Source organism: Lutra lutra, chromosome 9, assembly GCF_902655055.1.
Source record: "Lutra lutra chromosome 9, mLutLut1.2, whole genome shotgun sequence".
NCBI classification, from domain to species: domain Eukaryota; kingdom Metazoa; phylum Chordata; class Mammalia; order Carnivora; family Mustelidae; genus Lutra; species Lutra lutra.
Window position 1 is genome coordinate 24,089,030 of NC_062286.1, and position 26,914 is coordinate 24,115,943.

The window sequence follows — 26,914 nt, forward strand, 5'->3', positions numbered from 1 at the left end:
TGACTTTTGAAATAGCTTTTGGTAAAGTGGCAGGGCTGCAACTCAGGAAAAATTATTGATTTTTATGTAAACTACTAATTTGTGATTGTACTTACATATATATGTTTCTCCCTGAAGGAGCTAATCTGTTTAAACTACCCAGAGTTTTCATAAATTCAGGTTAAAGTAAAAAATGTGCCACACCCCCCAACAAAACAAAACAAAACAGCCTAACATGCGGTCCCAGACCAATATGGCAGCTCTACTCTGCAGCGTTCAGGGTCCAGGTTCCTTCCCACTATCTGCTCCACTGTCCCCAGAAACAAAGTCCTGGTCCTTGTGGTCTAGGTGGCATCCACATCCCAGGCAGCAGGCTGGAGAGGCAAAAATGAAGGGGATGCCAATACACAACAAGAGGAAAGATAGACCAGTTATTGTAAGAGGTCACTTGGGTCGAAATTAAGGTGTTGGGTGTGAGGGCAGATCACTTGTATGGAGGGTCCAAACAAGAGAGAGATGATCAGTATTGCAGAGGTTGAAGGAACCAAGGAAATAGGTGTTGTTTGTTCTGTTAAGACAAGAATTGGATTCTGTTAAGGACTGACTGAGTCTCAAGATCCATAGTGTTCTTGGGGCACCTGGGTGGCTCAGTGGGTTAAGCCTCTGCCTTCGGCTCAGGTCATGATCTCAGAGTCCTGGGATCGAGCCCCGAATTGGGCTCAGCAGGGAGCCTGCTCCTCCCTCTCTCTCTCTCTCTGCCTGCCTCTCTGCCTACTTGTGATCTCTGTCAAATAAATAAATAAAATCTTTTAAAAAATACAAAATAAAATAGAGATCCATAGCATTCTCCAGGTATAGGTGTTCATCAGGCTTCAGAAAGGAAGAGATTGTCTTTCCTGTAGCGCTGGAAAAAGCACCAAGAAAATTGGTGATAGAGGAAGAAACACGGAGATTGAGAAACTCTGAGGTAGCTCATCTCCAGCAGACTTCCACCTGACTCGAGATTAGGAGGCATGATTATTTACAGAGAGTAACACCGGTGGGTAGAGGCCCAAGTGTTTCAGGGCTTATTGAGCAAAGACATTTACAAAACCCTGGGAAGTGTGAGGAGGCGATGAGACACTTAGAGCTGTGTAAGAAGCACTCATGTGGAAGGTGAGTGCTCTCTTACCTTCTCTTACCTCCATGGGCACAACTCCAGTGGAAGGGCTCTTCAAAGCAAGAGAAGAGAAATCAGAGCAGAGGAGAAGTCCATGGACACACCAACAGAAGGGTATTCTGAAAGTCTGATTCAGGGTTTGTAGTTATCATACCAAATTACCCATTTGGGGCAGGTCAGATCCATTCAGTCAGAAAGTTTAGTCAACAACCAGGATAATGCATCATGGTGTATTGGGGTTTGTTGATAGACTTGTGTTTCTGATTTTACCTATTGGAAGAATGTCAGAGTTGGCACCCACAAGTGGTAAAGGAGCTCTTATCCCAAAATGCAAAGGTCGTTTAATGCTGGAGATGGACTACTATATTACATAATGAAATAGAGTAAAAGAAAAACATTACTTTAATAGACAACAAGAAGGTAGTCAATCAAATTGCATACCTACTTTTTATTTGATTTTAAAGATTTTATTTTATTTTATTTATTTATTTGTCAGAGAGAGAGAGAGAAGAGCCCAAGCTGGGGGAGCGGCAGGCAGAGCAGGCAGAGCAGGCAGAACAGGCAGAACAGGCAGAGGGAGAAGCATGCTCCCTACTGAGCAGGGAGCCCAATGCAGGACTTGATTCTAGGGTCCTGGGATCATGACCTGAGCCGAGGGCAGTCACCCAACCAACTGAACCACCCAGGCATCCACTACTTTTTATTTTTAAAAAGAACCTTATGGGGTGCCTGCGTGGCTCAGTGGGTTAAAGCCTCTGCCTTCAGCTCAGGTCATGATCCCAGGGTCCTGGGGTCAAGCCCCACATCGGGCTCTCTGCTCAGCAGGGAGCCTGCTTCCTCCTCTCTCTGCCTGCCTCTCTGCCTACTTGTGATCTCTCTGTCAAATAAATAAATAAAATCTTTGAAAAAAAAAAAAGAACCTTACAAACTAGTAATAAAGGAAATTTTTTTTGACAGATATATTCACACATGTACTCAAAGGTACTTAAATAAAAGACAAATGACTGGAAAGAAGTATGCAAAATTATCATTTGAAGACAGAATAATCTATCTAGAACATTCAGGAAAACAACAAAAGCATTATTTTTCCTCCAAAATAAACAACTAAGAAGAGTTGTAATATGTAGTAGAAGTTCCACTCACAGTAACCCCCTCTGTTAGTTTCCTAGGACTGATTCAACAAAATCCCATACACTAGGTGGCTTACACAACAGAAATTTATTTCTCATAGTTCTGGAGGCTGGAAGTCCAAGTTCAAGGTGTCAGCAGGTTTGTTTTCTACCAAGGTCTCATTCCTTAGCTTGCAGGTGGCCTTCTGCGTCCTCACGTGGTCTTTTCTATATGTTTACACGCCCCTGGTGTCCTTTTTTATGTAGCGATCTCTTTTTTCTAAGAAAGGCAAACTTCCTTGTGCTGTGCCTCACTTTGATAAGTCTGGAGTCTTGGAAGTTTGACTACCCTACATTCTCCTACAAATGGACCTTGAGAGCTTGTTTGGGGGTTCTAGCAGAAGAGTGCAGCTACTTGTATACCCTTGACAGAAGAACAGTCCTTCCCTCTCTCAGGGAAGGTCATCTTCCATCTTCCATCAAGCATGCAGCTTCAGAGAAGGACAGGCACATGGAGGGTAAGGGAAGAAGGGGACTCCTCCATAGCCAGCCAAATCTACCCTGGTGACCAATGTCACAGCCAGATTTGCCAATCTTCTCCTTTTACAAGGACACCAGTCAGATTGTTTTGGGGCCCACTCTAATGACCATATTTTAACTTAAATCACCTCTTTAAAAGCTGGATCTCAAAATATAGACATATTCTGAGATACTGAGAGTTAGGACCTCAGCATATGAATGGGGATGGGGGCACACAATTCAGCCCGTAATACCTCCAGAAAAGATATAATACTTAAATATAATCCTGAAAAGATATATGAACAACCTAAAGGTAGCCATACCATGAAATTGTACAGAAAGACATAAAGAATGTGTAAATGGATGGATACATACCATGTTCTTAGTGGGAACTTCTCAGTATTAAAAAGTGCTAACTTATCCCAAATGTAATTAAGCTAAAAGGTATAACACAACTGTAACCAAAGCCAAACAAGACCTTCTTCACATCTTTTATCTTTTTGTGTTTTCTCTTCCGTACTTGTTACAGTACCTTCAACTGTATATTCTTTATTTCTAATGGGTGTGCCACGTCAGCAGTCCATCGCCTTCCACCCCAAACTGACCTTCCCAATCGCCCTATACCTGGTAATGGGAGTTCATCACCTATCAGTCACCGGGAGAAGATCCCTGGCTTATCTGGGAAAATTCTTCTTAGTGCACCAATAAACAATCAGTCCTGTGCAGCCATTTTTGTTAAGTTAAACCTGTTCCTTCCATTCCATTCCTATTTGCCCTCCTTACCTCACATTTGGATTTTAACTCTGCACGTTGTCATCATCTAGATTAACCTTTTCATCATTCTCTTCTAAGTTTACGATTATAGGGTATAATAACTCTGCTGGGTGACCTTGGGCATGTTAATCACTGTGCTTCAGTTTACTCATCTGTAAAATGGGGATAATAGATAATAGTACCTACCTTATAGAGTTTTCATGAAAATTAAATGTTATAAATTGTTAATTTGTAGAGCACTTAGAACAGTTAGCACTATCTATATATTTGTTTAATAAATAAATATTGTTTTACCTGGTACTTAAAAGTACGCACTTTGAGGAAAATTCATTCCTGTGGGTTTAGACACTATGCACTTTTCAATTGATTATTTTCAGAAATACTTGACTAATAGGTTATCAATGAACACAGGTGTTCCTTACAGCAGTACATTTAATAGGAAAAGATTGAAGTAGGTCTGTAGAAAAAAAATGTAATAAAAGATGGTGAAGTCATACTCTGGAAAACCGTGGATGGAGACAAGGATATATTTGTCAATAAAAGTTGCATTTGCTATGGAGGGATGGCTATAATACATTGAGTGAAAAAATAAGTCGAAGAATAAGAGGCATAATATGCTTTTATACACATTTGTCTCAGGAATAGGATGCACAGGAAGCTTTTAAGCACAGGGCAGAGGTTTCTGTTATGAAAATAAGGCTTGGTGGGGGGGCGCCTGGGTGGCTCAGTGGGTTAAAGCCTCTACCTTTGGCTCAGGTCATGATCTCAGGGTCCTGGGATCGAGCCCCGCATCGGGCTCTCTGCTCAGCAGGGAGCCTGCTTTCTCCTCTCTCTCTGCCTGCCTCTCTGCCTACTTGTGATCTCTGTCTGTCAAATAAATAAATAAAATCTTAAAAAAAAAAAAAAAGGCTGTATGACCTCTCTACGATGAACATGTTTTACCTTTATAATTAAAGCTAAGTAAAAACAAAAGAACAATGAAAACTAAAAATTGTTCAAAACTTCCTTTTCTCTAGACATTTGCCTTTGACGATCAGGTTTTTATTTGAACTGCATGAAAATACTGGAGCCTGCTTCCTCCTCTCTCTCTGCCTGCCTCTCTGCCTACTTGTGATCTCTGTCTGTCAAATAAATAAATAAAATCTTAAAAAAAAAATGGCTGTATGACCTCTCTACGATGAACATGTTGTACTTTTATAATTAAAGCTAAGTAAAAACAAAAGAACAATGAAAACTAAAAATTGTTCAAAACTTCCTTTTCTCTAGACATTTGCCTTTGACGATCAGGTTTTTATTTGAACTGCATGAAAATACTGGTGCTTTTGAGGTTGATGAGAAGTCAGATTGCTAGGGTTTGCTTCAAAACCTCTGTGGCACTAAGATGGTTTTAAAAACCTTGCAGATGAACCTCAAAAGTTAGTGTTTATTTTATTTTATCTTTTTTGCCCAAGAAATACTGAGAATCAAATACGCTTCATCCCGAAACTGGGGCAAAGATCATTAATGTAATTACCTGGGAAACTCAAATGAGACGCAAAACCTATCTTAGGCGTTGATGAGGGTTAGGGGGAACAGCTACCTTCTTCAACAAATATCGGACTTTCAGAGGTAGAAAATCTCTATGTGGAATTTTCTAGTCCTCTTGATAATCATTTCCACTACCAAAAGAAAACTCGAGTTGTAAATTCAGTCGGGCACACTTGAAAAATGCTTTTTCCCATGTTCTTCCGAATTTCCTATACACCGAGATTCAAGGGTTTGGGGTTTGTCAATTAAAGGTGGCCTTTTTTAAGGCATGACAAAAGTAAGCAATCTCAAAGAAATTAATGACACGGTGAGGTGTAACTATCAAGGCACCTGCTTTGCCTAGAAAAACAGCCTGTTGTTTTCATTTGTCATCAATGGGTCTCAAAAAGCTAGGCCTTAGCCACCACCTGGTGACGCTGATGACGCGCGATGTCTTACAGCTGCAGCAATTAGAAAGGCTGAGCCTTCTCCTTTAAGAAGCTGACTCACGTGGATGCTGTGTTGTGTGCTCTCAGCTGGGAAGGAGGTGGATCCGAAGTCTCTCCACATTGGCCGCCTCCGGAGAAGGGGCAGAGTTAGCCTCTTTGATTGGCTGTACGAGTACGAGGAGTAGAGTCAGGGGCGGAGCGAGCTGCGGGAGCTCTCCCTGGGTCTGCGGCTTCTGGGAGGGGTGGGCAGCGACGCGGAGGGGAGAGGGAGTGGGGGAGGGTGAACCAGGGAAGGGGCGGGGCCTAGCGGAAGGGGCAGGAGGCCGGGGATGAGGGCGGGGCCTAGGAATGAAGGGCGTTCTGGGCCAACCGGGAGAGCCGACTGCTCGAGGGGTGGAGCTATGCCGAGTGATTGACGTAGAGGCCCAACCAGGGAGAGGCGGGGCCAAGGCCAGGGCCTGACTAAACCTGGAGACTCGGGTGGCCGAGGGGCTTCATCCCAGCTGAGGAGCGAGGATCCGCTTGCGGCCGCGGATCTCATAGCCGCTCCGGGTGAGTGCGGTGGGAGGGAAGCTGGACTAGGAGCCCAATGGGGGGTGAGGAGCCCTCCGGGCCGACGGCTTCGAAACACTCCGGGATCGGCCCGGGGCGGGGGGACCCAGGCAGGAAGTGCCTCGTCCTCGCTAGGCTCCCCCCGGGGGCCCAGAGCCGTCGCCCTTGACCCTTCTGGGCGGGTCCCGGTGCCGGGGCTGCGGGCTGACGGGCTGGACTGTTTCCTCTTTGTGAGGCCCAGGCGCGGCGGCCGCCGTCGGCCCGCCTCCGCCGCGCAGCCGGGGCGACCGGCGCGACCGCAACAGCCGCGACCCCTCATCTAGGCTCCCGCGCCCTCCCGCCGCAGCCTCCCGCCCGGCCAGTCCCCCCGGCGCCACCTGGGAGGCCCTTCCGCGGGCAGTTTGGCCGGCGATCCCCCAACCCCCCCCCGCCCACGACTGCCCCGCCCCCACGGGCCGCGTCCCCGCCGCAGTGTCGGGGGCGCGCCGGGGTTCCGCGCCACCGCAGTAGTCCCGGAGGCCTGCTCCTCGGCAGCCTCGCCGCGCCCCCTGCCCCGCAGTGAAGTCCGAACTCGGCTCCAGCTGTAGGGCCGTGATTACGCCGCGGCGTGGCCCCTCTTTGAAGAGGGCCACCGTCCTGGCCGCCTGGCACTAGTCAGGGGCCGGGACCGCCTTGGCTTTGTGTCTGCCCCGCCGGGGGAATGTCTGCCACCCTGCCGTGTAGCTCGCAGGCGGGCCCCAGAAGCGAGCGTGGGGCCTCACTGGCCTGGCGGAGGGCGGGGTGCGACTGTCAGGCGGGCGTCCCCGGGCCGCGGCGGCCAGACCCGGACCCCGCGCCGCCGCCCGCTCAGCTGTTTCCGGCCGGTGTTTGTGGTGCGGGAGGAGGCCGCGGCGCGCTCGGCCGGGCCCCTCCCGATTGGCCCGCGGCGTCACGTGCCTGCAATCAGCTGGGGCCAGCTGGGGCCGCGGGCGGCCGGCGGGGTCTGGGCGGATGCGGGTCGCGCTGGGCCGCGCCCGACGGGTGAGAGGGTGGGCGGGTGGGCGTGCTCTCCGAGCCCCTTTATTCTACCCTCCTTCGAGGTAGCTAGGTAGGACAATGAGTATTATGAACAGTGGGCATTGGAAAACGGAACTGCTACCGAAAGGTCGGTTTAATCCTGACCTATTAATCCCCCCGTCAAGGGAGAGTCTGGGAAGGTGTACAGCTCATTTATTTTTAAACTTTTTCTATTTACAGAGCCATGTCGGTAATGTGAGGATTTTTATTCCAGGTCTCCTTGACAGATGGAAAACCTGAAGTAACCTCAGGCTAGCTAACCTTGTTTTTGGGAAACTAGACTTGCTGGTGAAATCCCTGGGGGTAATAGGATCTTAGCTCACTTTGCATGGCCGCGTGTACAGTGTTGCAGCAGCGTTCCAACACGGACGAACCAAAATACACGAAGTGTTCCCAGGGTAAATATTTCTGCCAGATCTCCTGTGTCTCAGTTGATTCTTTTTCTAACACTTGGTTGCATATTTGTACTCTGTTAGATAAGAAGGAAGTTACCAAGAACTTTTCTCTAGAAGCCCGTAGCTTAGTAAAAAGTCATAGACAAATGAAATTGAGTAACAGCACCAACTTCAGTGTTAGGAAACTATGAAATGAGTGTCACAGGAGTTTAAAAATGGGGCAGTGGAAAAAAATGGGTAAGAGTGAAGTGGGAAGCATTCTTAGGTGGATTGGTACTGCTTAGACCTAGAAAATGGGTGAGTCTTTGGGTGGCTTTTGGGTAGACAGGCCTAGAAGATAAAACAGGCCTGGAGCATTTACAAATAGTGAGAAGGTGGGGCTTGTGGAATTTGGTACACAATGTATTTTATCACTTACCCCATTATCTTTCTGGGTATGTACTGGAACACCAGGTAGAACGCACCTCCTTGGAAAGGACTGATACCTAACTATCATACCTTCACCCATCTCAGTGTCCACTATAGGCCTACTGGTTGACTTTCTTCTTAAGTTTAGCAACCATCTTATCCACTGGAGAGGGAGATGATAAAATGTGTTCAAGTAAATTATTTAATTCTATACAGGGGAACTAAGGAAATTGGATTTTTAGAAGACGGCTTTTTCTAAAAAGGTTAGTAACATACATGTGGCCTCTAAAAATAATATATGGTTGGGTCATCAAGGACTTTTCCCTATTTATTTGCCTTTTGCCCTACTTAAGCAGTAAGAGAGAGAAAAAGATTTAGAAACAAAAGGGAAGGAAAATAAAGCCAAAATTAGGTCTAAAAAGAAGATATTAAATTAAGACACTACCCTCCAGCATGGTGGTAACATAGTCCTAAATATGTTTATGAGATGTGAAAGCTAGTTCTGAATATATTCATGAGATGTGAAGATGTTCTAAGTACATTTGTGCCCAAAATATCATTTTAGGTTTTATAGAGCCTAAGTGGCTGTATAAATCATAATCTGTTTCTCTGGTAATCCTGTGGAACTGAACCTTAGGTATGACGTGAATTTGCTACTTGACACCTGAATCAGGAAACCAGACAGTTAATTTATACTCCAGTCCACCCAATAAGGCTTTTTTGACTCATGGTATTGCATCACAACAATTGAGAGATCTCCAATTTGTCTTGCCAATGGGGTGTTAGGGAGAGGTTACCAACTCAGATTGTTTACCTGACTCACTGAGTTACAGGACTACTCTTATTTTTCTAGTGATGACTAAACTAGAAATATAGTAAACCTGGAAAACATTCAACAACAACAACAAAGGCATTATTTGGAGGACAAAAACAAAAATATAGGTTACTGCCCATTGAAGATCTGATTCCATAACCACAACATCATTTGACCCAGCAAAGGAATCTGGCCAGGTATTGAAAGAGAATTAACAAGAGGAAAACAGCTTTCTCTTGTCACTGAAACCTTGGCTTGGTAAATATTTTGTACAAAAGTTGGTAAATTGGTTTTATGGATTGAACTCAATTTATTTTCTCCCTTGCAGGTTTTCAGTAGAATTTAGTCACAAGTCCCTATGAAAATAGTTGATGAGAGAACAATAGCATTAAATGTTAATTATAGTAATCAACCCAGCACTATTAAAAGTCTTTAGGTTTTGTTCCTTCTTTTGTCTTGGAGAGGGGAGAGACTGAAAAACAGATTTCATTTTACAAGAACCATCGCAAAACACAATCTCCTCTGGAAGGGCACATTTCTTGAACCCTTCCTGCACTAGGCCTCTGCACATTCAGTTCCCTGCTGGGGAGAGTCTTTGTAGGTTGCATTTGGCAACCACCACCTGGCATTGGAAAAACCCCCGCACATTTGTCCAGCAATAGGTAGAGTCCCAGTATTGTCTCTTCTGTGGCATGGAAATGCCCTGAGGAAATAATTACTTTACAGAGGAAAAGTCTGTGAATGGGGTGTTTTTCTCATCAGTGGATCCTTAGAGATGCAAATCAATACCTATTCTCCCTGGTATTTTTAGGGCTGGGCATTGTTATGCTTTCTTTGGCCAAATCTACCTGCCAGGGTTGGATCCCAACTGGATTATTAATTACAGGGAACCTTGACAATGAGAACTTGAGATGCTTCAGGTTTTCTAACTTTCCTTCTGCTTGTAATTTCTGTCACCTCTTCACTTAACTTTGCAGTAATTAACAGGAGATGAAGCTGGTAAATTGTTTGTTTCATATTTTTTCTGTTTTGCTTTCTTCCTCTTTAATAGGATGGGGAAGTTGGGGTGAGGAATGTGGATGAAGGAAATCTAGTTTTACTGCATCTACCTTTAACATTTGTGTTGTGCCTATTCTCGTAATGTATTCTCTGCATTGAATTCTCACAACTCAGAGATGGATACTGGTATCTCCATTTTAAAGATGAAGAAGCAGAAGATACCATATCCAGTGTTTACACAGCTTTTAAGGGGCAGAGCTGAGATTTGAACCCAGGCTGTCTGATTCCAGAAATCAAATATCTGGGCCACACTGTTTAGATCCTGAGGATGGGGAGAGAAGGAGGGAGCAGCTAAGTGGTACATATTGCTTATTTTTGTAATCTTTTTAGAGCTGATCTAATTATAAAAAGTTAAAGATTTTAGCTAGGAAAATCTGTGAAGAAAAGGAGCAGGATTAGATTGATCCTGCCCAGTACTCCTGTTGATCCTTAAATCTGAGTGCAAACTAAGTTTATGTTTTTACTGAGAAAGACTGCTTTCTTTCTTTTTTTTTTTTTTAAAGATTTTATTTATTTGACAGATCACAAGTAGTCAGAGAGGCAGGCAGAGAGAGAGAGGAGGAAGCAGGCTCCCCGCTGAGCAGAGAGCCCGACGCGGGGCTCGATCCCAGGATCCTGGGATCACGACCTGAGCCGAAGGCAGGGGCTTTAACCCACTGAGCCACCCAGGTGCCCCAAAGACTGCTTTCTAAATGAAAAGCCCTTTTGCCATCTGAAAGCGTTTTTAACAGGGGTCAGCATACTTTATCAGGAGTCAAATAGTGAATATTGTGAATTTTACAAGCCATAAGATTTCAGCCACAACTATTCAGACTCTATGGCTGTGAGATAACTGTCCATTATAAACAGATGGGTGTGGCTGTGTCCCAATAAAACTTTATTTATGGTCACTGAAATTTGAATTTCATGTAGTTCTCACATATCACAAAATAATCTTTTGATTTTTTTTTTTCCTACCATTAAAAGCATAAAAACATTCTTTGTGGGCCATACAAAAACAGGTGGTGAGCTGAATTTTACCCACAGGCCTTAGTTGGCTGACCCCTGCTTTTAAGGAAAGTATGTAGCAGTGAACCAAACAAAGACCAGGATACCGGATTTGTCATTGATTCCGTGTGTGTATGTGTGTGATATGTGTATATATATGCATATATATATTACCTATGAACAAGTAGAATTTGAAATGAAAAACAATAGCATTTAGCATCCAAAAAACTGAAATACCTGGATATAAATCTAACAAAATGTTACAAGATCTAAATGAGGAAAAATTTAAAACTCTGGTGAATGCAATCAAGAATGAAATAAATGGAGAGACTACATGTTCATGGATAGGAAGACTCACTGTTTTCAAGATATCCGTTCTTCCTAACTTGGTATTGCACTGAATCCAAGTCAGAATCCCAACAAGTTACTTTGTGAATATCAACAAACTGACTGGGAAGTTTCTGTAGAGGTGAAAGAATAGCCTCTACCATATTGAAGGAGAAGAATAGTCAGAAGACTGACACTACCTGACTTTAAGACTTAATGTAAAGGTACAGTAATCAAGACAGTATGGTATTGACCAGAGAATAGACAGATCAATGGAACAGAATAGCCCAAAAACAGATCCACATAAATATCATGAGCTGATACTTGACAGGGGCAAAGGCAATACAGTGGAGCAAAGATCGTATTTTCAGTAAGCCAGTACTGAAACAACTGGATCTCTACAGGAGGGGAAAAATCAAGACACAGACCTTATACCTCATTCACAAAAATTAACTCAAAATTAGTCACTGACCTACATGTAAAATGCAAAATTATCTCCTAGAAGATAGAAGAAAATCTAGATGGCATTGTGTATGGCAGTGACTTTCTGAATACAACGCCAAAAGCATGAGCCATGTAAGAAATAGTTGATAAGCTACACTTCATAAAAATTAAAAACTTCTGTGCAAAAGACCTCAAGAGAGCAAGAAGATAAGCCACAAGCTGGGAGAAAAGATTTGCAAAGACATTGGATAAAGGTTTTATCCAGTATATACCAAGAACTCTTATTAAAAACTCAACAGTGGGGCACCTGGGTGGCTCAGTGGGTTAAGCCTCAGCCTTCACCTCAGGTCATGATCTCAGGGTCCTGGGATCGAGCCCCACATCGGGCTCTCTGCTCAGCATGGAGCCTGCATCCCCCTCTCTCTCAGCCTGGCTCTTTGCCTACTTGTGATCGCTCTCTCTGTCAAATAAATAAAAATCTTAAAAAAAAAAAATTCAAAAAGAAAACAACCTGATTTTAAAAATGAATAAATAGTATATGAAAAGATGCTCCATAATATATGCCAATAGGGAAATGCAAATTAAAACAACAGTGGCGTACCACGATACACAGACCAATTGGAATGGCCAACATACTGAACACTGACAAAACCAAATGCTGAAGAGGATGTATAGAGTAACAGGAACTTTCATTCCTTACTGGTGAGAATGTAAAATGGTACAGCCAGTTTGGAAGACGTAGTGGTTTCTTAAAAAAGTAAACATAGCGTGTGATCCAGTAATTGTACTCCTTGGTATTTACCCAAAGGAACCAAAAATTTAATATCCATATAAAACCTGCCTTTCATAGATTTCTTAAAGAGAGAAGTCTTGAGTGGTTTTTTGCTGTGAACCTAAAACTGCTTTAAAAAAAAAAAAAAACCCTTAAATCTCAACTAAAAATAGCCATTTTTAGAAAGTTGTTTTATTGACTTGGACCCAAACCAGGAAATTGTATAGTCCATATTGTCTAATTTTTGAAATAGTTTGGACAGAGGATTAAACTCTGAGTCTGCAGATACGTGGATTTTTTTTTTATACAGTACTGTATAGATGTATTTCTTCCTCGTTTTCTTTTTTCTTTTTTTTTTTAAAGATTTTATTTACTTGATGTAGAGAGAGAGAGATCACGACTAGGCAGAGAGAAAGGGGGAAGCAGGCTCCCTGCTGAGTGGAGAGCCCGATGCGGGGCTCGATCCCAGGACCCTGAGATCATCACCCGAGCTGAAGGCAGAGGCTTAATCCACTGAGCCACCCAGGCACCCCTCTTCCTCGATTTCTTAATGTTTTCTGTTCTAGGTTTATTGTAAGACTATATAACGCATTCAGCATACAAAAGTTGTTATTTGACACTTAATGTTTGTCAGTAAGGCTTTGGGTCCGCAATAGCCTATTACGTTTTTGGCAAGTCCGTGGTTATGTGCAGATTTTCCACTCTGCAAGGTATGGGGTAGTTAACATCCCTAACCACCACCCCCGTGACCACCCCCACGTCGTTCAGGGGTCGACTCTGATACATTCCTGGAGACATTTTATTTCATGGATTTTTCAAAGCAAAAAGAAAAATTTTTTTCTCTTACAGATTCTGTAAATTCTGTAAATTTTTTTTTTAAATTCTGTAAAAACATAGAGGTTCAAAAATGTGATTGTTTCGCCAGGGTCTCCTCGTAAAATAGAGAAAATTCTAGGTAGCTAAATGTACTGTTGAAGGGGAAGGAAACTGAAATAATTACTAAAATGTGATCTTTAAATTATCTTTGAATTTCACTTACTTTTTGAACTTGTACCTTCCGTTTCCATTAATTTCAGATAAACCGATAATAGGTTTCTAATAAACAACCATATTTGGTACTTATTTCAAGCTTTTAGTAACCCGGAAGTAAGAAAAGCTAGTACCAAAGAGGTCTCATTTATAAAATTAACGAGGAAATAGTACTTATTAAAATTAAGGTTATTACTGGTTTTTTTGCTTGAGATGTTAAAAAGGAAGAAAGCATATTAAAGCTTTAGCTATGAGAGTTTTGCCCTAGCTTTGGTCATAAACTTTGACACCGACAAATACCAAAGCATGTATTTTATTACTTAGAGACACAGTAAGGTGCCCCTAGACTCAACACAGAGAACAGTGGTCATCTATAAAAGCAGCTCAATTTTTTTTTTAAAGATTTTATTTATTTATTTGACAGAGATCACAAGTAGGCAGAGAGGCAGGTAGAGAGAGAGAGAGGGAAGCAGGCTCCCTGCTGAGCAGAGAGCCCAATTCGGGCTCCATCCCTGGACCCCGGGATCATGGCCTGAGCCGAAGGCAGAGGCTTTAACCCACTGAGCCACCCAGGTGCCCCCAAAGCAGCTCAATTTTAAGGTGTTTTTAAAATATGTGGCTGAAGAGATTTGGAATTCTAAGTCTAAGCAAGGGACTTAGCATATTAGGGGAATATTTTGGATATAAAAGCCAAAAAATAGAAAATAGATCACTGGTTGCCTGGGACTGCAGAGGGTTTTGGGAATTTGGGGGAGGTGATAGAAACATTCTAGTGCTGGGTTCTGGTGATATAAAGTGGTGGCACAACCTTACACATCTACAGATCATTCAGTTGTATACTTACAGTGGCTAAATTTTATGGTATGTAAATTATTTCTTTAAATTCGGCGGGGGTATCTGGGCGGCTCAGTGGGTTAAGCCTCTGCCTTTGGCTCAGGTCATGATTTCAGGGTCCTGGGATCGAGCCCCACATCTGGCTCTCTGCTCAGCAGGGAGCCTGCTTCCCCCTCTCTCTCTGCCTGCCTCTCTGCCTACTTGTGATCTCTCTCTCTCTTTCTGTCAAATAAATAAATCTTAAAAAATAATAAAAATCTGGGGACTTTTTTGTTAAAATAATTAGCTATGTTCTGTCAGAAAAAAGTTTCAAAGCTTGTAGAAGAGTGGTCTGTAGGAGCTCTTAGAGATGGTGGGGCAACTCAGTCGATTTGGGCTCAGGTGTGATCTCACCACCTTGATCTCAGGTGGTGAGGTCAAGCACCAAGTCATCTCAGTGCTAGGCATGGAGCTTGCTTGGGATTCTCTCTTCTCTGCCCCTTTCCATTCCCTTTCACCCTTTCTCTATAAAGAGAGATGGCTAAAGCGCATGCGTTTGACCTTACTTTTGTAGTGCTATCAAATTTAGCACAAATGTTGGGGTACCTGCGAATGTGTGTTGCATTTAATAATACACACTCCCTGGCCTCAAGAGGTTTATCTAGAAGGGATGAGAATTTGAAATAAGACACCAATGGGGAAGGAGGAAAGACCTCCAAAAGTGGTTTAGGAAGTTTTGTTGATTTTGCAGTTTCTGTGACAGGTTGCCAGGGTATACTGGTTTAGGAGAGTGTGTCATTCGAACTGGCCACCAACCAAGAAAGGAAATCTAGGAGAGATCGGCATGGAGGCAAGAAGGGTAAAGGTAAACCTGAGGGAGAAAGACGGTGAATCTGGCAGCCCTCTGGTCAGTAGAGAATGAGGAGAGGGGAAAAGAACAGCTGGAGCAAGGTTTCCTTCAGGCCCAGTGTGGCCAGTGTCAGGAAGTCACATAGACTTTATTTCTTCTGCAAAAGTAGGGTGACAATTAAAAACTGTCAAGATTAAATGTGGTATGTGAAGTAGTGTCCCATACAGTGTAGACATTAAAAAGTCCAAATCAGAATTCAGTATATCCTCTAGCTAAAAAGGACCCTAATTCAGGCACTATGTCTTGGTTTTTTAATGACTTTTCTCCTTAAATATTAAGTGGCATTCTGACTGATTATCAGCCTCTTGAGAATTTGGATAGTGTGAGTCAATAGGTTGAGTTTCTAGCCCTGCAAAACTAAGGCTTAACACCTAGAAGCTGATGACCCTGTAGAGGTTTTTCTACTTCCTAAGGACCAGACCTTTGACAAAAAGGGCTGTTTTGCTTGCTTTTGCTAAATTTCATGGCATTCTAGCCTATCTTTTTTGGCGAATAACTAATTTTACAGTCTTATATCCATATATAGTACTCTATAAATGGAAATCACAACTAAGAATAATGATGCTGCACAGATATTTTTGGTCTTGGTAATGAATCATGTCATTGAATCCAGTAAAAATACTTGGGTAAAAATAAAAAGTAGACGGAATTTGAAGCAAGGAAAGAAAGCATATTTAGGAATAAAGAATTAAGAACTTGACTGTACCCAGTAGCAAATGGTCACAGTTCTATGGTAATTTTGAGTCAAAGATAGAGTGATGTAGGCAGAGGGTACAGGGAGAGTTCGTTTTGAAGTCCAGTACATTTTCCACAGCAGCCTGCCATGGCCAGTTCAAAAACATCTAGTTATTACTGCATTATGGTTGAAAGAACTTACAATATGAATATTATATTTAAAAGTTTGAAGGAAGGGGCGCCTGGGTGGCTCAGTGGGTTAAGCCTCTGCCTTCGGCTGAGGTCATGATCTCAGGGTCCTGGGATCGAGCCCCCCAATGGGCTCTCTGCTCAGCAGGGAGCCTGCTTCCCCCTCTCCCCGCCTGCTTGTTATTTCTCTGTCAAATAAATAAATAAAATCTTTAAAAAAAAAGTCTGAAGGAAAATTGGTTTTAAAGTAATGTGTCCCAGAAGCCCAAGCAGGAGACTAATCGCTGCACGATACTGGTTTTCAGAGAGCTACAAAGTCTGAGGACTGTGTCTTAAGAGGTGAGGCTATAAAACCTTGCTATTGATTACTTTTCTGTAGTTGAGCAGCCATAAAAAACATGACCCAGATCAACTGCTCACAAGTAGTTCTCTGCTGTGCTTAGATGAAGTCCTAAACCCAGATGTCTTATGGGGAAGTAATTATGTGATGCAAAGTGTGACTGGGCAGACCCAATGACCTTGGGGGAGTGGCAGCTACCACTCACCTCCAGTCATTGTTGCCACAGGAGAACACGTGCCCTGTGGGCCAGATCTCCCATTGTTAATAACAACAACACAGGCTCTTTAATGAAATCTCTTGTGTTTAATGGTGGCCCAGGTGTTTTTTATTAATAAAAGATTGTGTGGGCCAAATGAAACATGTCCACACATGTTTCCTAGGGGAAGGGTTATTTGTTTTGTTCACTCTTGTATCCCTATGCCACCAAATGAGTTTACCCCGTAGGCCTAAAATTTGCAACCTCTGACCCTTCTGTAACAAATACCGTGTTCTTAAGCATCTGAAAAAAGCAGTGCTATCCTTTTAAAGGCTGTGAAATAATAGTAACTCTTAACTTCTGTCGTCATTTTGCAGAAATGTAATCAAAAAGCTAAATACTATTTCTTAAGTCTTATTTTCCCCCAGGTTTTATTCATTGACATGTTTGTTAATGAGCAGTGGTTTTCCTTTCACTAGCCACACATTTTAATTGTATTTAGCATTTGTTTCTCATTCTTATTAACTTCTATATCAAAATGTTTAATGGGAGTCATAATCTTTGGGATAATGACTTCTTTGATGACATTAGGACTACCTAATAACTAAGGAAGTTCACAGATAAAAAGGAATGATGGAACTTTCTCTTTAATTTGTAATGAAATTGCCCCAAATTTAAAACGACAGTGAATTCTTATTACAAACATAGATTGTAGGCTTTGTTTTCATAGTGGCAGCTGTATCAGCTCTGCATACCATTTCAAAGATAGGTGATATAAATATTTAAAACATAGGAGCTGAAAACTATACCAGGAATAAATTCTTTTTTTAATGAGAGCTGTAGTACATTCTTGACTATATCTGTGTCTTTAGAAATAGTGTTTAAGGGGATTAATTGCTATGAATTCAAGGAGTTGCACATATTAGCTCTAACTTCTAAAAATAAATGAAGTGTGATTATCCTTCTGTCAGAATCTGGTTTAAAAGCTTCTTGTTTTGGTGCTTCAGCACTTCTGTGATTTATGGAATCAGTATGGTTTCTTCAATATAAGTTATGTAATAATGGCTTATCTTTCTTTTCTGTGCGTGTTTTCCTAGCCTTACACCAGGGTAATAGAAGAATTCTGGCTTTAGGGTGGGTGAACTGCATTCCAGTCATGATCTTCTGTATTTGAAAGCTGTGTGATCTTTGATCAGTTAATAACCTTGGATAATTGATGAAATGGGGGGTGATAACCTCATAGAATTGTTGTGACAATTTTCAAACAAGCATGCAGTACAGTGCTCCGGCAGACTCTGACTCACCGATGTCCGTGCCACGCCCCTACGTGGTTGCTGACATGCCTGACAACCAGAGCAGCCCTGTGCTCTTAACTGAGACCACCCTCTTCTCATTTTCTGATTGCCCCTTTTTCTACTCTTGTGATCACCCACACATACTCCACAAATCTTTTCCCAAATTACATATGCTCGGAATGTACACTTACCACTTGGCTAAGCCTTTTTTCTCACATCGCTGCCTGTGCTTCTCATTATTCAGTTTCTGATACTCCACTTTTCTTCCTATGTTTGTCATACCAACCAAAAGAGAAGTGATATTGTTCTGGCCTTGTCTAAACATGTTTGCTCCCTTGGCTCACAGCTTCTAAAGAGTTCTCAGCTTGGTACGCCTGTTTATTTGCTCAGTGCATGAACCTTGGATCCTTCAGTACAGAGTCAGCTACTTCCCATACTGAGTATTACAAAGCAGATCTCTCTCTCTCTCTCTCTCTCTCTCTCACACACACACACACACACACACACAGTTCTCTGTGACCCCCACCAAGTAGGTACCAACAATTTTTTTTTTTAATCCTAATGTTTCCTTGTTCTTTTCCATTTGCTCCTAGGTTTTTAGAACTTCAGCTATAAAAATGGGCAGAATTTTCCTTGATCATATCGGTGGTACCCGTCTGTTTTCTTGTGCAAACTGCGACACAATCCTGACCAACCGCTCAGAACTCATCTCTACTCGGTTCACAGGCGCCACTGGCAGAGCGTTTCTTTTTAATAAGGTTGGTGGGAAAACCAGTTTCATTTCCTAAGTGAGTTCAGTGGGTATATTTGACAGCAGTACCAGAACATCCCTCAGAGCTTAAAGATACCAGAAAGAGTCCGCATGAGGTCTATAATCTGCATGCAGAAAAGAGCTTGTCCTTTGGACCTCAGGAAGGCATTACTAGAAAGTGATTTTTTTACTGTGGAAGTTTGAAAACTGTGTTACAATAAGAAGGGCAGTCTCCATTGCTTCATGAAACATTCAGTGTAAGAATTTAGTAGTGACTTCACAGACTATGGAAGAAGGGGCAGAAGTGCCCCTATGCCCATGTCACTGATTTATCCTTATAGGGAGATGACGCGTTAAGCTTTCAAGGTTGACAGTGCAAGTGAATAAAGATCTTCTAACCAACTTCCCTTGCTCTAATTTATGCTCACCGGTGATCCGGATGATGTTGTGGCCTATTGCATGCCAACAGGAAGAGTGTTTCCTGATTTACAAATTAAGACTAGTCTGTCTGCTTCTCTAATTTGTGGCTTGCTTAAAAATTGGTCAGTGTGATTCTGCCTCCTGGAGTCTAATGTGTACTAGCAGAGTTGAATTTCGAAATCTTTTCTGGTAAGGGACAGAACTAGTCCAGGGTGCTGCTCTTAAAAGGTCAGCTAAACTTTCCCAGTAGACATCCCTCTGTTCCATTTAGAAATGAGCTTTTCTCCCAAAGAATTGTTCATGTACATCTCTTGATCTTTCTTTGGATGTAGACTAGGAGTTGGTATGCTTTGGCAGGCCAGCTGCCTGATGTTGTAAATGAAGTTTAATAAAGCACAGCATGCTCAACCATTTATGTATTGCCTGTGGCTGCTTGTGTGCTACAACAGCAGAGCTAAATAGTTAAAACAAAGATCATATAGCCCTCAAAGCCAGAAGTATTTACTGTCTGGCCCTTTACAGAAAAGTAAAGCGTAGAGGATTGCTGGATGTTCACAGTCATTGGACATTCTTCACAGATGATTTGAACCCATTTGAAAACTGTATCACAGTGTAGTAGGCCTAGTGTGTCCTAGTCGGTTTGCCTATAAGATGTATTTCCAGAAACAAATTCAGCAAACTTTTGTTGTTGTTTTTCTGGAATGCCTGTTTTGTACTAGGTTACTAGGTTCTCTTTCATTGTAGCATTGACTCCTCATTGAATGGTGAACGTTCACAGTTGGACCCCAACCAACATTTTATGGCTCCGGGTGGAGGGACTCTTCACTGCCACAGCAATGGAACTATAGGATGTGTGAATAGTGTGGCTTGGACTAGTACATGGCATGGTGATGCAGGATCGCATTAGATGGCCAGTGCAGTTTTCCAGGTTTTTGCCTTTCCCGGGAACTTCTAAAAATAGCCCTTGGGAAGGGTCTTGTAGATTTGACTAAAGTAACAACTGTGGTTTGCTTTTCTGAAGTTGCTCTTCCTGCACCAGCCAAAGGAACATGTACGTGTTTGGCAGATGACTCACAGGGCTTGGCAATTTTGTCTTCCCGTGTTTCTTAGGTAGTTAACCTGCAGTACAGTGAAGTCCAAGACCGGGTCATGCTCACGGGCCGCCACATGGTTCGAGATGTGAGCTGCAAGAACTGCAATAGCAAACTGGGATGGATCTACGAGTTTGCCACTGAAGACAGCCAGCGCTATAAGGAAGGCCGCGTGATCCTGGAGCGCGCCCTAGTACGAGAGAGTGAGGGCTTCGAGGAGCACGTACCGTCTGATAACTCTTGAAGAAAAAGAGATCACTCCATCTTTTCCCAGGTCTCCTTCACTGAAAACAAAAATCTACTTACATACACTGTCACCTTAGCATCAGGTCGGATTCATGAACTGCGGAACAAGAGGTTGTGAGAATCTAAGATGGAACTTTCCTTTCTTTCTTTCTTTCTTCCTTTTTTTTTTTTTTTTTTTAATTTTCAGTTTTCCATCCAGCATCAGTGTGTAGAGAGAATATTATGCAGATGCCGTTAATTTTTTTTTTTTCCCTGTGTTTACATCTTGAGGCAGAATAGTCTGTCTGCAGCTACGTGATGGGCTATGTGAGGGGAAAAAAATCTGGGCTATTAGAGTGAAAAAGTGTGTTTTATGTAAATTTCGAAAGGAAAATGTGTCAAGAGCATGGTTTTTAAACTTATTTGGGCTTCATTTAAAAAAAAGTTTTTTTAAATCCAGTTATTTCACCTGATTTGCTAGCTTCAGGGAAGAGATCCGAATTTGTGACCAGCGCTAAAGGTTCAGTGTTAGTATGGCTTGTGCTGGCCGCTGTGCCATATTCTTGTTGGAGATGAACCGTAGCACCAGAGCCCATCCTTCCTTGTCAGTCTTGACCCAAAGATGTCACCATTCCTAGTTACTTGTCACCACATAATTGGTGTTGATTGGAAACTTTTCCTGAAACGGGGCAGAACTGCTTGGTTGTCTTTTCCATGTAACTTAAGCATAGTAATATAAATAAAGTAATAGTTGGATGTTTTTGGTCCTGTGTTGCTTTTAAAAACACCTTCTAAAAGAAGAGTGGAGTATTTGATAAGTAATTTTCATGGTAGTGTTTCTTTTCCGCTCTCAAGCTAAATTGTGTAGAAAAGATGACTTTGTTTAAATTAAAGCATACTGTTTTAAACCCATAGTACTGCATTTAGAAAAGAATTGAACAGAATGTCAGTGTGCGTTCATGCAGAAAGCATTTCATCTGCGTCTGTTTTAGAAGAAGAGGGAAAATGAAGGAGCCTATCTAAAAATAAGGCTTTGCAGAGTGTTTTCAGCCTCTCCTCAGTTTTGTGTTGATTTTGACAAGTCTGTAGAATCTAATAGTTTCATCAAAGGACTAGATCTGTCATTAGCATTATTTTCTCAGATCTTCCCTCAGAAATTCAGCTATTGAAGTTAAAACTGTACTTGGTCCCTTGAGGGATCAGATTTGCCTCAGGGTGTTATTTTAGCCCCAAACTTACAACATTATGAAGTATTAAAATATAAATGTTTCTTTATCCAAACTATTTCTAGATATTCTAATACTTGTTTCTGGTGGAATAAATGACATTAAAATTGGCTAATTATTTAAATATATGAATGGATGTTTGAGTGCTCAGTCTCTAGGTCTTTGTCTAGAAAGGATGTTTGCCTCAACTAGCAAAATCTTTCTGTCATTGATATTAGAAGTGACTTCTGAGTACAGTTAAGATTAAGTTTCTCTTTGCCTTCAGCTCTTGGTTAGAGGCATAGGTCTCTGATTAAGTAGGTGTATAATATTGCATTTGAGATAAGTGGACACAAATGATCTTTCCTTCACCATGGAATAAAACTTCAAGCTTTAAGAAACAGCTTTCATTCCCATTCATTCCATACTGGCCTTTGATTATTTGCAGATCCCTGGTAGCATGCCATATCTGCAGCACTATGTGCATTTGCTGTCACAATAAAGTATATTTTGTCTTGCATTGGTGCAATACTACTTATTTCCCACTGATCCTTAGTTTTAACTTAGTTTTAACTTCGTTTTAATCATCTTGTCTTAGTTTCAACGTGAACATATTTGTCATACCTTTGAGTAGCTATGGCTTTCTTCGGTTAGTGATAAGGTGACATTCTGGCTTAGTTAACTTTACCTAATCTATACCAGGAGATACTGAATTCACCACTATTAGCTTCTGTTTGATGATTTTGCATCAGACACTGACAAACTACAGTTTAGTACATAGGAACAAAAGAATGTCCTATCACTAGGTTAACCTAGGTGACTGGCAGGTACCACAATGAACAATGAGGTCCTCTGTGCCTTCTTTTTAAAAACTTAACATATGCAAAACAAAAGAAAAAGCAACATGGACGATGCAGTCAGATTGGCTTTTCATAGGAAGCAAATACACTGTTCACTGGGGCTGGGAAAGCACTAATGGGAATGATTTTGCTTGGGGATGAAAAGGTTGACCAAATACAGGGGAGAGTATATCCCATGATGACTGGGTTGCTGTGGGGTGTACAGGTTAAGCTTTAATCTTTGAAGACTTCAGAACCCTTCCTCTTCATTTTAGAAGACAGCGGCCTTAATTTGTTTTGATTTTAAATAGTGAGTGCTTTTATTTAAGGAGAACCTAAAGTCAGTATTTTGGGGGTTAAGCATTTGTTAATAATTACTGTAACAATTTAAGTTACCCTTGTAAGTGGCTACTTTTGGATTGGAGGAGAAAAATAGTGGCATGTCTGTTTTCTAAGTTCATCTATTCATAAAAGTCTTTGGGGATGCTTCAGGACAGTGGTGGCCCCAGCCCCAGGCCAAAATCAGTCCACAGATAGTTTGGATCCAGCTGTATTGGGAAACTACCAGTTGAAAAAAAAAAAAAATCAGAGACCTGTTTATGATGGTTCCATACCAGTTATAAAAATATCTCAGTTTAAATAGACATCCATTTATTGCATGCCTGTTTTTTTTAAAGATTTTATTTATTTATTTGTCAGAGCGAGGGAGAGAGAGCGAGCACAGGCAGACAGAATGGCAGGCAGAGGGAGAAGCAGGTTCCCTGACGAGCAAGGAGCCCGATGCAGGACTCAATCCCAGGACGCCGGGATCAGCTGCTTAACCAACTGAGCCACCCAGGCGTCCCTGCATGCCTGTTTTTAACACCAGCTTCCCACCAGGAGCCATATAAAACCTAGGCAAGGAAGGTGTGAATTGGGAGTAGAGCAAGATTATACTGAAAAACTCCTGTTAGGCTAGCACTTTGCACTGGTATGAAAATTATTCTAGAAATAAAGTAGAACTAAAAGGAAACTTTAGGATGCATACCCATCTAAAATTGAGTATGAATTGTATGGCTTCTTTTAGAATAGTGGGACTTAGCACATTGAAACTTTTATATATTATGGCATAAAATACACATTCCAAAGCACCTTTAAGGTGCTAAACAACACTCTACATATTTAGGCTTTTAACATCTGTAATCTGACCACCCGGGAGGCTTGTTAAATAGTGAATTATGCCTGCCCCAATACTGGATTGGCCTCTGAGGTGGAGCCAAGAAACCCATATTTTTTACACAATTGCAAACATAACTCATCTGCAAATACATGACCGTCACTCTTCAAAGAGTTATTCAAACTCAATACAATAGTCTCCCCTTATCCATGGTCTCCGTTTCTGTGGTTTCAGTCACCTGCGGTCAATCCTGGTCAGGAAGCAGGTGAGTTCCTGACATATAGTCAGAGGTCAGGGCTAGCCTGCCCTATGTCACAACGCCTATGTCATCCACCTCCCTTCCTCTGGTCATGTTGGCATTTTACCATCGCACATCATTACAAAAAGAGGAGGGGTGAGAACGGTATATTATATTTTGAGGGAAACCATATTCATGTAGCTTTCATTATAGTATCTTAGAATTGTTATATTATTAATCTCTAACTGTGCCTAATTTATAAACTATAGGGGCATCTGGGTGGCTCAGTCAGTTAAGTGGCTGCCTTTGGCTCAGGTCATGATGAGCCTCACACTGGGCTCGCTGCTGATCAGGGAGCCTGCTGCTCCCTCTCCATCTGCTACTCCCCCTGCTTGTGCTCTCTGTTAAATAACATCTTTCAAAAAATTTTTTTTAAAACTTTATAGGAAAAAACAGTATGTATAAGGTTTGGTACTATCCACAGTTTCAGACATCAACGGGGGCATTGGATGTATTCTTTGTGGTAAGGGGGAGGGGGCTACTGCAATGTATGGTTTATGGTATGTTACCACCTGTACAAACAGGTGTTTCTCAAAAAGAGGCCAAAAGAGAAGCATGAACAAGAAAAGGAGTAATATGATTTCCATTTGCTTAAAAATAGTGATCCTTAGGGACACCTGGGTGGCTTAGTGGGTTAAGGCCTCTGCCTTTGGCTCAGGTCATGATCCTGGGGTCCTGGGATCAAGCCCCACATTGGGCTCTCTGCTCAGCGGGGAGCCTGCTTCTCCCTCTCTCTCTCTACCTGCCTCTCTGCCTACTTGTGTTCTCTTTCTGTGTCAAATAAATAAAATCTTTAAAAAAAAAAGTGATCCTTAAAAATGAGTAAGTACAACAGTTAAACTTTTTTTCTAAGATACACTTTTTTAAAGGAGGGGAAAATTCTCTTGGTAGAAAGTTTCTAGAAAAGTCACTAGACTTGAAAGGCCTGTCTTCGGGGCACCTGGGTGGCTCAGTCGTTAGGCGTCTGCCTTCAGCTCAGATCATGATCCCGGAAGCCTGCTTCTCCCTCTCCAACTCCTCCTGCTGTGTTCCCTCTCTTGCTGTGTCTCTCTCTGTCAAATAAATAAATACAATCTTTAAAAAAAAAAAAAAAGGCCTGTCTTCAGTATGGAGTGTGATTTACTATATGACTTAGGGAAGTGTGTGACTTAACCTCTTAACCTTTGTTTTCTCAAGTATGAATCATAAAACAAGTCTTATCTTAAATGATTCTTGTTAAAACATAGTGAAATACATGGCCTAAAAACCTGTGAAGTATTATGTAAATGTATCTATACTTTTTTCCCTGTAAACCTTCACAGTCCTTCAGAATTTACTCTAATTTTACTCTAATGAATGGCCAGAATGCTCTCAAAATTCTTTAAATCCTTCCTGGTCTTGATACACCTTTATGACAAATTAGGGCTAAAAATCTGCTGTTTATCAAATGTTACCATCTTTACCTTTTACCATAAGGAACATTTCATAATCTGCTACAACATTTTACTTTGCTTTCAAAAACTGTCAAAGCTCCTATTTTTCTCCTACCATGGAACAAAAGGAAGCAAGGGTAAAAGGTTCAGTGAATACAACCTCAGTGATAAGGTAAATGAAGAAATAAAAAGCCTCCATTTTCCCCCCTGGCCAGACAGTGTAATTTTGGAGAATCCTGCAAGAATTTTCACTAACAGTGGGGCACCTGGGTGGCTCAGATGGTTAAACTATCACCTTCACCTCAGGTCATAATCCTGGGATCCTGGGATTGAGTCCCCATGTTGGGCTTCTTGCTCAGTGGGGAGCCTGCTTCTCCCTCTCCTGCTGCCTCTCCCCCTGCTCATTCTATCTCTCTCTCTCTTTCAAATGAATAAAATCTTAAACAAAAAAAAAAAAATTTTTTTTTTTTTTCACTAACAGGTGTTGACCTTTTCAAACCAAATTTTCTCTCTCCGGTGTTAGGCTTAGCCTATTTCACGCTAGTGCTCTAATGAGGTTAGTCCAATTTTTAAAAGAGTCCTAAGATCATGAGAAAAATGGTTTTATATACCAAGTCATCTCATTTTAATCGTCCTCTGTGGATTTGCCCTAGCGATGAACAAGTCATCTCTTGTCCCTGGATTTAAAGCAAAGTACAAAAACCAATTCCATCTAATCATTTAAAAACATCCCCAGAGCAAAGCCCAACTTTGGGAAAGGAGGTATTTATGTTCCCGAAGATTGGCCAGAGGGTTTTAGGGACTGGTGCAGTTGGGAGACCCCACGTGGTGTGCCCCTGGGTCCGGGGCGGGGGTGGGTGGGTGGTGGCTTTAGCTGTTCCCAGAATTTCACTTCCACCAGCTTTTGAGGTCCCATGGAGTGAGCGGTCAGCACCTGGCCACACTACCTTCTCAGCCAACCCGCTCTACCTGTAAGCCCTTCTAGAAAAACAATGGCAAAGTGGAGGCCTTACTCTGACCACATGAAGATTCTGTGCTTTCCCTCTCCCTACCTAAGCCATCTCCCGTCCCCCAGCTTCCAAGCCAATTGGAAGGTTCACAGAGCCATTTCCAAAACCTGCCAAATGTGGGCAGGAATCTGAAGATTTTCAAACCCTTTCCTGAGTAAATCCTAGGTCCTGTTTTAAAGCAGGCTCCTTAGACAGTGAGTCTCAACGGTTGAGTGTTTTCAAGGACTTGACGGATAATGAGTAAAATGATCCGAGTGGCCCGGCTGAAGTTTACACTGCAGAAAATGTTTTTTTAATAGAACATCCGCTGGAACTCACGCTACCAGAAAAGCACCAGTAGATGGCACAAGTATGCAAGTTCAGTTCCTGTCGGTCTGACCTGTCTTCTGGAAAGATCATGGGATGGCGGGGAGGGGGCAGTCTTTTAGAATGGGCTCACCTGGATGAGAGAGGATTTTACTCCAACGGGGGAGAGTTTTGTGCGGGCCAAAGGAAATCAGATGTGAGAACATGCTTGGAAACTACAAAGATTAGAAAGATGGTATTGTTTCCAGTTTTTGTGATAAGTGATTTCTGCTGTGTTTTAGTATCTAATAAGCTTCAGCTTCCACAGCTTTAAGCAAGTTTTTCAACAGCTATTTTTTAATATTAGCTTTTATTTTGAAAAGGGTAACCAGAGTCCTAGAAAACTGACGGCCACAGTGTGTCTTTGCTGTTAGTTAACTTCCTGGAGCCTTGTTTCCTCAACTTT

At 42.1% G+C, this 26,914-nt stretch overlaps 2 protein-coding genes across 4 annotated transcripts; one reads left to right on the top strand and one right to left on the bottom strand.

The window, feature by feature from the left end:
• Nucleotides 1–3,445: 3,445 nt before the first annotated feature.
• LOC125109772 (serine/arginine repetitive matrix protein 1-like) lies at nucleotides 3,446–7,433 on the bottom strand. Its single transcript, XM_047746926.1, has 4 exons — nucleotides 7,427–7,433; nucleotides 6,813–7,104; nucleotides 5,557–5,659; nucleotides 3,446–3,692 (listed from the first exon to the last, which is right to left on the bottom strand). The coding sequence occupies exons 1-4, from the start codon at nucleotides 7,431–7,433 to the stop codon at nucleotides 3,666–3,668; spliced, it is 429 nt and encodes a 142-aa protein (XP_047602882.1). The 3' UTR covers nucleotides 3,446–3,665.
• YPEL5 (yippee like 5) lies at nucleotides 5,892–20,999 on the top strand. 3 transcript variants are annotated; one of them, XM_047746305.1, is made up of 5 exons: nucleotides 5,892–6,047; nucleotides 7,318–7,501; nucleotides 8,123–8,169; nucleotides 18,350–18,514; nucleotides 20,038–20,999. In XM_047746305.1, exons 4-5 carry the CDS (start codon nucleotides 18,374–18,376, stop codon nucleotides 20,260–20,262), a joined length of 366 nt encoding a protein of 121 aa, XP_047602261.1. In that variant the 5' UTR covers nucleotides 5,892–6,047; nucleotides 7,318–7,501; nucleotides 8,123–8,169; nucleotides 18,350–18,373; the 3' UTR covers nucleotides 20,263–20,999. The 3 variants fall into 3 exon arrangements, with proteins under 3 accessions (XP_047602261.1, XP_047602260.1, XP_047602259.1); XM_047746304.1 differs by lacking the exon at nucleotides 8,123–8,169 and having other exon boundaries at nucleotides 5,893–6,047; XM_047746303.1 differs by lacking the exons at nucleotides 7,318–7,501; nucleotides 8,123–8,169 and having other exon boundaries at nucleotides 5,895–6,047.
• Nucleotides 21,000–26,914: the final 5,915 nt, after the last annotated feature.